Genomic DNA, 13,137 nt, shown 5'->3' with positions numbered 1-13,137 from the left:
GACTCCTCCAGGGCCAGCACATGCACATGCTGCATCAAAAAACCTGGATTCAGTAGGTGTATTTTCATGATCCTTAACCATGACAATTAACTCATATGATTTTCAAATCAAAGGATTACATTTTATCTACCACAGTTCTTTATTTTTTCCATGCCAATGACAAAAGAAATTCACATACTCAAAAAAAAGAGCTTCGTGTTTGTCTTCTCAAGATACAACTAGTGCCTGGTTAGAAGAATTCCAGTCTCGCTATCCAAAGTTATGTCCAATTGGTATCTTATCTTCTGGTGACTAGTTCTCAAAACAAAACAGAAAACAAAGACAACCCTATTGCTGACCATTCTGTTTTGAAGAAAATTATATAATCTCATGTCAAAGCATGAAATTCCCTCTTGGAGCCCCTGTACATAAATCTTTTTATCTTTATGTGAGGAACAAACAACAGGCATAAAGTGCTGGAAATGAAAACATGATACGCTTTGTATAGAAAAAATGATGGGAATAGAATGAAACTTCAAGTTACTGCATATTAAGCTCAGGTACAATAATTCAGTAAGGTATTCAAAATTTTCCTGACACTTGGTATCACGACGGTGTCAGGAGAAGTACTTTGCAGATAATATATATCTTGTTATTGCATTCAACTTCAGCTCCTGTGGTAAAGATAGCTAAAATGCTAACTTTAATAAATTACCATCTTGGGATGGCACATTATCTGATGTAAAGCAGACTGAGCAAGAACTGAGACATTTCATTCCTCAAGTAACCTTCTGCAGCAATTGTGTTCAACAATTCACTTGTAAATACATTTTTCAATTGCTTCCCTAACATGCAGAAAATGTGTCATAAATGAGGGCTCCTGATGATCTGCTGAGTCCTGTCACCTTTCTGAAGCACTAGAATCAACACATCCCCAGTGTGCCAGGCACCCCAGGTCACATGGCCATATATTTCTGGAAGAAGTGGGAAAGATTCATTTTCTATTTCATTTCTCAAGTATAATGTTTTATTTCCTTTCATATGCCAGTCGTATTCATCAGTTAAGATGAATTCCCTGCTTTGCCCTGACCCATCTGCCTTCACTAAAAATGTAAGCCTGCTTTTATTTTTGCTTTGCCAAACAAATTCCTATTACTTCCAGGCATGAGGTCATTCCAGGCAAATACTGGTACGTCATCTCTCTACCCTCCTGTCACCTGCTACTGCAGACTCATACTTAGGATTCTGTATGCAGGCACTGATGGGCAATAATACATAACTTCACTGACTCATATTCTTTGTGAAAATGGCAGACCTTTTCAGGCAGTGGAAAGCAATCCATTTCAACAGCTAAGAGCTTGTCCAAACATCTTTAATACCACTACTTTCTTTAAAAAAATATATTTAAAAAGTCTATAAATGGGAATATTTTAAAGAAATTACTCTAGAGTGTACTGTTTTCAAAGTTCATGAGCTACAAGCTCTAAATAATTAAAAGACATTTTATCAGCAATTTCATTTTGTTTCAATGAAGATATATTTCCCATCAGGGTAACAAAACCAACAATATTCACTGAAACAACAACTACAATTTCCTGTATTAACCTGACAGGGAAGAAGGTATTCAGCATCAAACAGCCCTGTCATTTCTTTCTCTAGAGGAATAACTTTCTAGATGTGTTACCAATAGGCAAGGAAAACTGCTTTACAAAAAGAGGTTTATTTACACTGTTGAGAAATTAAGCCAAAAATGAAGTAACACTGTCTGTGTTAAGCAGAAATGCATTTGTAAAACACGCATTTATAAAAAAGTGCAAACAAGCCACAATTCACAGGCTTCCTAAAAGCTTAGGATATTAAGGCATTACAAAAGAGATGCCAGTAGTGCTGGCACTCACAAATAAATGTAGGGTTATTAGACTAAGTTTTCAAAGCCTAGATGCTTACAAGGCACATTCTTCCAGCCTTTTAAAACTTGTTCTAAAAAGTAACTCTCCAAAATAGCCATTGGGCCCTAATATCCTACAGGCGGAAGTAGGGAGTACAAACCCATAATCTCCCCACTTCATCTGAAATGTAATTAATTAGAGGCCTCAAGCCAATCACAGACAAAAACCCGTTTATATGGAAATTCCCCCTCTAAGAAGAGACAGGTATAAACTTCCTGATTCAGCAGATAAATCAATGCAGAAAACAGCCTACAGACAGATCTCACGTCACCCTCAAATGCTTACTGGGGAGCAGGAGAACATTCAGGCTCCTGAACTTTAGTTCATTTAACATTTTCCCTTAATGAGATGAAAAATACTTGCAACATTTACAAAGTGGACGAACACTCCACAATTACACCTACAGACTGTGGGTTTGGCTTAATAGGATAGTTTCTCACCCTGTTTATTACTCCTAAATATGCAGTTAAACCGGGCTTTAAAAATACGTTTTAGTATTTCTTCCATATTAACTTGGGGAAAGAAATAGTCCCTAAAAAGTACTTATAAATGTCATTAGAAAGTCATGATTTATAAGTTAACACTTTTCAGGAAAAGTAACTCGAAGTTTGTATCTGTAAAACAGACCTTGTTTAGTAACAGGAAGCATACATGGAAGAGGCAAGCATGGGGAGTCTCTGGCCTTTCTCTCAAAGAAAAGAGACAACCTCTGGACCACAGGAAATAATACAAGTTTTAGAAAACCCCAGTGGTATGAGTGAAAACACTTCAAATAGATGTCTAAGCCCTCAAAACAATGTTAAAGGACAACAGATGTTCTCCCTCCCCACTAGCTTGTTCGAAGACTCATGCACTCCCCAGGAGAAGTAATCTATTTGCACTGATTAAAGTGGGTATTCAGATCCAGACTCATACAAACAGAAAATTAGAGGAATAGGTGCATAAGGAAGGATAGGCTGTGCCTGTCCTCTTCTTGCTGGAAAAAAAAAAAACACCTCTCAGAATATGTGAAGCTAATGGAAAAATACAGACCTTTGAATATACCTTTTCTTCAGACTTAATATCTTTATAATGCAAAACAGAGGTTAAAAAAAAAGAAGCAAGTCTTAAATTTAGGCTGAAAACTACTTTGGGAATTAATTTTTTCTTTTGCTGTGTTTTTTGTGATACATGGCTGATATATCGGGGCCTTGGCTGATACGCTGCCAAAATAAAACATAATTATCATTATAACGCCTACCATTATAAGTCAATTCTGAAATTAAATCAGCAATTCAGATTCATCTTATGGTCAAGCATTCTTAAGCAGAAGCCTTTCCCCCTAACCATCTCCACTAGGCAGTATTCCTGTTAAATAAAAGCGATGACAACATTATAGGCCCAGATGTGGCCATGAGAAACTAGAATGACACATGGGTATCAAAATCACAAAAGCAAAACCCCAGAGCCTTATCTCACATCAGCAAGCAGCTCAAATGCCAGGCATTAGCCTAAGCATTGATAATTTTATTCACAGTCTCATTAGGTAAACATCAATAAGGCTGGGAGCAAGATCAAAACCCAGCCCAAGTCATTAGGCTAAAAATAATTAGCTGTGATTAGGACGATGTTCCTTATTTTTCCACAAGTGATACAGGCTTATCAGAAGTGCTGCATGTTCCATGATGGTCCTTAGCAAAGACTAAGCCCAGTGGCTGAGGATCTCTTCTAAGTTTAGGAGCTACGAATTTGAATCTTTAGCTAAACCTGAGTGTAGAACAAGTTTCTTGCACCTTGGACAACTACTGCAAATGATGTGGAAAAATAAGCATGGAGATCCTACCCCCAGGAGCATTGCCTGTGGACTTCGGTACTTGGGTACTGAGCTCATGTGTCAGCCTCAGGGTTGAGGATGCTCTGACAGAAGCTTTGCACAGCCTGAGTAAGTACCAAAATCCCCTTTAAATTGTTGCACAGCATCTTCAGTGCCTTAACCTTTGCTCATCAGTTCTGTAACCCACAGAGCCTCTCACAGCACTTCAATCTTTCTCCTAAGCAACAGAAGGGTTTTTCTTTTTTGCTGCTCTTCTGTTGTTCTTCTTCCACATACATTCTTGCACCTGGCAAGCCCTGTAAGGGGCAGCCTCTCTAGAACCTGGAGATGTTCCCACTGGCACAAGATTCACCTCTTATTTATTCCCTTTTGCCGCTGCCTTGATTGCAGCCTTTGGTTTATATTAGGGGGCCCCGAACACAGTTTACCAACAAACCAGTACACAGCAGCTGCCTCAGATCAAAGCCTTTTCTAATCAGCACCAACTGCATTCATCACAAACAGGAAAAACCTAACAGTGAGTTTGAGCAGGTCAAGGTGGAAACCATACTTACTAATGGAAAGATATTATAGAGGGTTTCACCTGCTGAACTGGATCCAAGTGAATCCAGCTATTTGAAGTAAGATCTGAACTACAGGAGTTTTTCATTAATATACTGAAGATGACCTACTTTGCCACTTCTTCTCTGCATGAATGTTAATTCATAACCATGATCACCAATCAGAGCAACTACAATGGGTTGTAGTTTGAACTCGAATTAGTAGAGATAAACTGACTTGCAAACTACTTTTCTCTCATAACTTCAAATAACAATTAAAAATGTTTTGTTGTGAGAAGTCTAACATCTGAAGTATTGCACAAACCATAGTCTCAAAGGCTGACCAATTCACAATGAGCTGAACATTTCAGTAAAAATCCTATAGCAATATACTTCACTGACTCAAACAATTCTATACTCTCTTTCAGCCTAATTTTCATCAAAACTGAAACTTCTGAAAGCCAGGAAATGCACTATCTTAAGACACAGTCCATATGCTCCTCACCCAAGAAACAGCAGAAATTATCTGCAAACACAGGAACTGTCGTCACCATACAAAGGGCCATGTGGTGAAAGTGAAACTTCAGTCTGACAGCGATGCAAGGGGCTCTTGAGGATCTTGCTGTTAACCTACACAGGAGGTAAACTGGGACTGACTGGCCTCTGTCCCTATTCCTGCCTGTTTGGTCCCGTGCCTCCCTAGCCCTCCTATTTCTTTCTCTTCCTTCCTCTGTGGGATTTTCCAGTGTGTAACTGTAGCTCACACTGCTACAGACTTTAATAATTCTGTGCCAGTAACCCATGATCACAGCACTTTTGCAGCAAGTCTCCATTGCTTCTGAGCAAAGAGCACCTACCCATACACATCAAGAAAGCCAGGCCCTCTTGTTAGGATTAACATTTTTAGAAAACAATTTACTAGTACACTAGGAAATATCACTGAGATTAAAGTAAAATAGTGGAGTTGAAAAGAGCAAACAGCACTGTGTGTCAAGTCTATAATCTATATTTATAAGCTATAGTTAAATACCACTTTCTCCTGCTAAACCTCCGACTGATCCAAACACCCCACCATACAACTTACATAAAAGATTTTATGAATTACAATTTCAAATGTAGTATGTTGACTAGAATTCATTAATATATACTTAACATACATACATGTAATATAAAAAATATGAATATGTGTTTGTATAACATTAAGCAGTAGTAACACTCTGTTAATGCCCTTCACTTACTTTGCAGGAGAAGAGCTGGGAAACAGTTTCTCAGTTATGAGAATGAGGGACGTAAAGCAATACATTCTCACTTTAAATTTGATTTGACCATTGCTACCCTTAAACGCACTTAAACCGACTCTGTACAATTATGTATATTTATTGAAAATGACTGACAATTTTCAATCAATAAATCTACTACATTGTGTAATCCTTCCACAAAACTGTTAACTAAATATGAATTTTCAGAGACTGGCACAGAAACTGTGTTTAATCATTAGAACCAGTTTCTTCATAAAGGCATTCAAAATAGTTCTGCAGTTGAAAGATTCAACAGAGCAAAACCACAGTACTTAATTAAAAGGGGAAAAAAAAGAGAAAAAGGAGTAAAAATAAAAGGACATTTGAAAGCAAATTTCATCCTTCAACTAACCCAAGAAATAATGAGAAAAAAAAAAACAAAAGGGAAAGCAAACAACTATCTATCTGTATACTGACTGTTCACCCAGTCTCAACATGAACTGGATGATGTCAGAGACATTCAAAAACTTTTTAACAGAATGAAAATAACAAATGCTAACAATTCAGACTATATCACTGTCTTAAATTAAAAACCAGCCAGAAATCCTAGTTTTTCAACTGAAATTTATGGTTATAATATACCAGAACCACCACATGATTACTTAGAGACAGGTATATCAGCAATTACGATATGTAAAGCAAAGTGAACAAATATAGAGAGATAAAATTTAATTTTAAAAAATGTTATCAATAAAGTATGAAAGGGTAGAACCCAAAGCCAGCTTTAATTTTTGTAAAATATATCAGACAACTGAAAGGAAGGGAGTATTTTTGTAAATTTATGGGCCTGGGATAATATACTACTGAAATAACTGCTCACTGCTATGAGATTGCACAGGGAAGGCTGAAGGCGAAGAGGTTCAGAGATTGACTTGAAGTAAAAAATCCACAGTTTTGGACTATGTAATTTACATATTTACAAAATCACCTAAGCTTGAAATTCAACTCATCATTTGTGCCTAGATTTTCCATGCAAATTCTGAGTACATATTACTTATATATTCTTAATGTAAATCTATACCAACTTTTATGCTATATCACTTCAGTAATAAAAAACAATTCATCCAAAATCCTGAATAAGTATTTGGAATACAGGGAAAACCTTGGTTCCTCAGAGGTCAACAGCAGAACTCCCTAGTATGGTTAAATTCACAGTATGGTATGGTTAACATGTATGTTTAAGATACTCATACTTGATTGTGTAAATGAAAAAGCCTAAATGTCAACTCAAACATCTAATTGTAAATGGAAACTCATTCCCTGAAGGCATAATCTTTCACTTCCACACATTAACACAAAAATAGAGATCAAAGGCAATGAAAAAACAAACCAGAAGGCCGTGCAGTTTGAAGACCAAATATTTCTTTACTTCAAAAATATATCTTTATATTCAAATTCCAAGTTGCTGCACTGTAGTAGGAATATGCAATCACAAATTTAATTTATCTTGATCATTTGCATTCCCTGTCAAACTGAGCTCAGGCAAAACATCTGGTTTTCAGTGAAGACCTCGGTTACCTGGTCTTCTGTCTGGGTTTATTATAATGCAAAACAGTCAAGAAATAAGCCTCAGGGTCATGTAATCCATTCTTCACTAAACCATGAATTGCCTCATGATCGAACTTGATCTGATAATGAATAAATCTGATCACCATTCATCACAAGAACTCTTCAGAGTATATGTGGAATTTTTAAATTTTTCTTATAAGGTGAACACACAAAAAGTACAGCAGTTGCACAACTGACTTTTCTTGTTAAAATCTTGCAGAACTTAAGGTCAGTTTGATAGTTAACTATGTAAAAGCTGAACCAAAATTGAAAGAAATTAAGAGAACTGAAAATTTAAGTTTTTAAGCAGGATTAATCCTTTGGCATACCTCTCATCATTCTCCTTGAGTGGTGAGGCTGGTTTTCATTCATAAAATAGCACACGTGAAAAATGCTTGATGATGTTACAATTCAGCAGTTAAATACTGTCTATCATTGTTTGCACACTTCAATCCCTTTGGACATGGACAAGCAATGATTCAAAAACCAGTAAATATCACAATCTTAATTTAATCTCTGGTAAATTAACTCCTAAAGAAGTTCTTAAAACTAAGGTATGGCCTCCACATTATTAGGTAGCAGGACTCTTCTGCATTGGTTGCAACAAAGATGGCTTTTTTTGCAAGTTTCTGTGGTAAATACTTCAAGCAGGAGGTACTGGCAGTCTTCTTACTATTTCCATAGCTATCTTTAGATAGGCTTTAGCCTGTAAAAACAGAAACATATATTTAGCACCTTTCATTTCTATAAAAAGGAACATTTTACATCTCGTTAGTTATCTGTTCTTTCACACACCTTCAAAGAAAACCAAAGATATTTAAATAAATGGGTTCGATTTAGTCTGTTTTCCAGAAAAATGATGCATTAATACATAAAATAAGTACAAGCATTATTTAAAATACTAGGGGAGAGGGAGTTTTTAAAATTTAACTCAGTTATTATTTTAAGAATAGAACTTGACTGAACAATTTGTCTTTAAGAGCAAACAAAGTCAACAGTCTCCTGGAAGTGTTGAGGAGGAATAAGGCTCTTTAGTCCCACAGGTACTATCAATTATAAACTTCCCTAACCATGACAACCATGCATAGGACAGAGAATCAGAGAAAACAAAAACATTCCAAAAAATTTTTTTTGAGACAATTAATTACAGACTAGACTGCACTACAGAATTTCCTATTCAGACTTTTAAAATTAAAGTATTTTCAAAAAAAGAAATCTTTCCCAAAGACTGAAGTGGGGTTTGGGAGCAGGGGGAGGACTCCTCTCTCTGAGCAGTGACAGAAACAACAACTGACCATAACCCCCATTCCCCGTCCCCCTGCACCACTGGGGGGGAGGAGGGAGAACACAGAAGGAGGGGTGGGGGGAAGGTGTTTTTTAAGACTGTTTTATTTCTCACTCTTTGGCTCTTATCCTATTAGTAATATTTAAGTACTATCCCCACTTTGAGTCTGTTTTGCCTGTGAAGGTAATCAGTCACTGACCTCTCCCAGCTCTTATCTCAACTCATGAATCCTTTGCTGTTTTTTTCTCTCTCCTCTGTCCAGTTGCAGAGGGAGAGTGAGAAAGGGGCTTTAGTGGGTATCTGGCCAGGGTAAACTCACTACACCAACCTACTTCTCTATCCTCTCAAGTAAGTCTGAATATGGTGCCCATATTGACAACTTTCCCTGTTTTACTAGAAGAAACTCCTACAATAACCCCAAATGCACTGATCCTTCCTGCCTCCTGCAGCATTCTCAGACAGCTCTAACCATGAATTAGATCTTGTATCCTTGATGAGCCTTTAAAATAGGAAACGAACTGACACAAGCCAGAGGTCAGAGTTTGAGGGGAAGGGAGGGAAGGTTGGTAGCTCCCACTAACTCCCGCTGTCACCAGTCTGAACCACGTGTCAACCTTTTGCAGGGCCATGCACTATTCACATCTCCTCTTTTCTAGGGGTTGCTCCTAGCATGTAGGATTTTCTTTTCTGGCACTGCCAGCCCCAGCATCTCACAGTCTCAGTGCTCACATCACCTTAAAACTAAAGCAGTGTAATTTTATGAGTTTGCAAGGAAGGCAGACACCAAGGTAGAATTGTTTTCTCCCATATGCATGACTTTGTGGCAAGAACTATAGAATGAACTATAGAACTTAATTCACAACCATGAAATTAAAACACCTACGGCTACAACTGCAGTGCAGTTGGGTAACACAGCTTGTGTGCAACACCCACCTCACTCAGATACTAATTCCCTGGGTGGTCCAGCTACTCCCCAACTACCCACTCTCCTAGATAAGATAATGGCCTAATTTGAAATAAGGTGACTGACTGAAGTCAAGCTGCCTTTGCAGTTAAATGTTTGACTAATTGGTCTAGGAGCACTCCAGGTGGGAATTTTGAACTCTCTTGAACAGTCCCGCAGGCAGCTCCCACTTTGCACAAATCAATTCATGCATCTTAATGAGTCAATTAACAACCTGCATAGAAAATCTGGCCCCTTCTAGAGACTGCCCAGGCTGTTTCTCTGCTCCAGAGTTGACCAAACTGTACACAGAATTGTAAATCCACCATAAACAGACTTGATTGCTTGTATAAATGTTACCCTATGTCAAGATCCCAATAAACTTGAGATTTTTTTCCCCAAAAATACTGTTAATGAGTGTCTGAGTAACAATTTCCCAGTGTACACTGACTCTTATTTGCCAAGCAGCTATCTGCCACTTTGCAACAGGAGGTTCCTGGTACAACTCCTTGTAGCCAGCATGCCAGTGTTACCTAGCCCCACAGTTATCAACACTTGGTCTTACCTGCTAAACATCCCTTTTTTTCTGTTTTCCTAGACCACTACTTTGTCTTTTGAACAGACTAGTATCTCATACATGTCAGTAGAGAATCCTACCAGTAACCTGGCTTCAACAAAAATCAACTGTTTCGAGCCTTAGTTTCCTACCTTTGAACAAATCCTTTAGCTAGCAGTGAGGGCTTGTCTATCAATCAACATACCTGAAAGGTCTAAATGGAATCTTGGTGACTGTCAATATGCATTACATAAAAACAACCCTACGTGTATTGAATAGTTTCTCCTACTCATGATCTTTCCAACGTGGCATCTGTAGACAGAGAGCACAGTTCAGCTGTTTACTTCGTCATTACTAAGCAAAAGAAGTCAGGCTGCAACTGAAAATGGACAGGGTTTATTATTTCCTTTCTGGGTGGAAAACCAGAAGAGAAAAAGTAAAGGATGAGTTCTTATTCATCACTCACCATTTTCATTTTAATAGGATAAAAGCAAACTTTACAGGTCAGTTATTCCCTTTATGTTTGAAAGCTCTAAAGGAATGATTTACAGACTTTCTGAAAACCATTTTTTTGCTGATGGACAACTTTATATTCAACAATAACACAGCGGTTATCATTCTCCCTGCTTCACAAGAATGAAGAAGTGCACAGGAAGACAATGTCCTAAAATCAGACCAGACTTGTTTATTATGAACACTGCCTAGATGGCATCTGAGAGGAACACAGGGAAGGGCAGAGGCAGAGGTGACATTCACAGAGCCCAAAGAGCTGCATAACAGCTATGTGAGAGACTGCTCACCTCTCAGACACTGGTACAAACACTGCCAGAAGTGTACAGTTCTTAGGACCTCCAGGGCACAACCAACAATGAAGTGACTAATGGCAGTAGAGATGGTGGAGTAGGAAATGGAGAACTTGCAACGAAGTTCACAGAAATAGACTGAAAAGTCCTACTTAGCCTAAATAATCAGAGAACATCCTGATTCCTTACTCTGTAATGAATCTGTATTTTCATGCGATAATAGACAGGTAGATTTAAACTGCAAGGTTATTTATTAGCTCATCTAATTAAGCCCTACAGTAATCTTAGAGAAATATGAGACTTTCAGTTATGGCATTTCATTCTCCCTAAAAATCTTATCCGTGAGGGAAGTATGCATCGCTGCTAAGATTACTGCAAACAGACTGCACAGGTCACAGCTGAGACTGCCCTGTTCTCATGGATTGGATTGGATTGGATTGATTTGGCTTGACCTGCAGGTTTGCCTTCCGCTGAAGTGCAGCTCTTAGCCTGAAACCATCTCACTTTAGTGGCTTCCAGTATCTAGTGCAATTGCAACACAAACACAAAATCCAATTTACAATCAACAAAGTCAAAACACATAGCTGATATGACATTTGCCTTCACCCAAACTACTGCATACAAACAACTTCAGATCAGCAACTGAGAAAAAGCATACTGATACATCACACAGTTGCAGGCCTAATACACCAAAGAGTATAAATCCCAGTACCAACATGGTTTCTAACTCCTACTGCAAGACTCCAAGATTATTAAGATGCTTTATCCAGCCATCCGAAGGAGAATCTATGCAAGTCCTCACTGTCTGGAATATCAAATGCTGTGGATGCTACTATACCTGTAGAGAAGGAAAAGGAATTTAAATCTGTTCAGCTGAGCTGTTAGGGCTTATACTTTACTCATTGCTAAAGGAAGCTAGCAACCATGAACAACTAATTAAATAGTGACTATCACATACTAGACTTAGCTGCCATCTACATGAAAATAATAGTTGGTAGCTTTTGTTCTTATTAGCACTCTCTGCTCAACCACAGTCCATTTTCCAGTTCAATCGGATTTTTAAACAACTTTAATTTCCATGGAAATTGCTTGCTACTTTGACACAACTCCAGCCTTCAGTGCGTGACTGGAGCTGCCCTCTAATGTCTGTATTTTACTGTGGTCAACTCAGAAGGCGCTAAAAGCGTGATGATAAACACAGCTTTAAATAAGCTGCCACTTCAGATAAAAGCTTCATGTCATCCAGAGAAATTCTTGATTGCTGCAAGAGGTCCAGAGCCTTTCCCACTCTGTCCTCCTCTGGGCAGTTCTACCATAAGATTCTTTTTTGCATGTACATTGTAGCTTGGCAGGAGTTGCCAGAAGTCTCAGCTCAGAGAAGAGACTTAATGAGACAATAAAAGTCAATCCACACATTATAAGATGAAATTAAAGAGATGGGTAAGTAAGCTGCATTTATGAAACTAAAATCTTAAAGAAAAACCCCTAGTACTCATGGGAAATTTCCTGTTAATCCTACATAATAGCAGTTGCAACAGCCAAGACACTCTGAGGGAGCCTCAGCTGGGTAATACTGATACCCCAAGGTGCCACTATGCATATACATCACTCAGATACCATTACAGACATCTAAAAAGACATCTTGTCCAGAAAACATGGTTAAGTAGAACAGCGCAAATCAAATGCAGCACAATAACATCCTTGAAACAGACTAACCTACCACTCAGAATTTCCTTCAGCGGAGAGAACCATAAGTGAAGTTCTGATAGTGTACTACCTATACCCCAAATGAAGGAATTGAACCTACACATACCAAATGTTACTGTGATCATTCAAAGGAAGCCTTGATAATAAGGCATATTATAAATCATATCATGCAGCCTTCTTTGGGGTTTGCTTTTCTTTAAAGATATTACACAATAGATTGACCACTCATTAAATGGAATTATTGATGACAGCTAAACACCACCAAATACGATTCTATGATTATTTGCTACCAGTACTTCAATTTTTCTCCAACTATTTCTTGCAAGCTTTAAAAGGCTGTACATTTTTACCCTACTTACACATCACCCTTTCACAGAGTTCTACAGGAAAAGTGTTTCCGAATATAAATTTCAGCCGTCTCTTTGGATGACACCACAGTAAGGCTGATAACATTCTGCTCTAATTGAAAAGGGATTTTTAACCAGACTTATTTTGCTCTGTTATGTCAAACTGCGGATGCCCTGTGTCCCTGCTTTCCACCTGACTGGGCTTTACCTCTCCCCTTACAGACAGTGTGCAATTTTTTGGACTAAAAATCCTTCACCATTATATATGAATATACAAAAGCTGCAAGAGTGTTGAATATATTCCACATAGTTAAATGTGCGCTAGATAGTAACAGAACTTCCCTCAAGAAGTATGTGGGGTCTGTATTAT

At 38.0% G+C, this 13,137-nt stretch overlaps 1 protein-coding gene across 1 annotated transcript in view; it reads right to left on the bottom strand.

Moving 5' to 3' along the window:
- Window positions 1–5,649: 5,649 nt before the first annotated feature.
- Window positions 5,650–13,137, bottom strand: part of NUBPL (nucleotide binding protein like) — an 85,657-nt gene continuing 78,169 nt past the window's right edge. Inside the window, exon 11 of the mRNA XM_029964081.1 lies at window positions 5,650–7,832. Within this exon, the coding sequence (XP_029819941.1) occupies window positions 7,770–7,832 (63 nt within the window). The 3' untranslated portion in view covers window positions 5,650–7,769. The remainder of the gene's footprint in view (window positions 7,833–13,137) is intronic.

Source organism: Manacus vitellinus, unplaced genomic scaffold (assembly GCF_001715985.3).
Source record: "Manacus vitellinus isolate BGI_N305 unplaced genomic scaffold, ASM171598v3 scaffold_6_pilon, whole genome shotgun sequence".
Classification (NCBI taxonomy): domain Eukaryota; kingdom Metazoa; phylum Chordata; class Aves; order Passeriformes; family Pipridae; genus Manacus; species Manacus vitellinus.
Note: the sequence above shows the minus strand (reverse complement) of the source record. Positions and strands in the feature narration are given on the sequence as shown.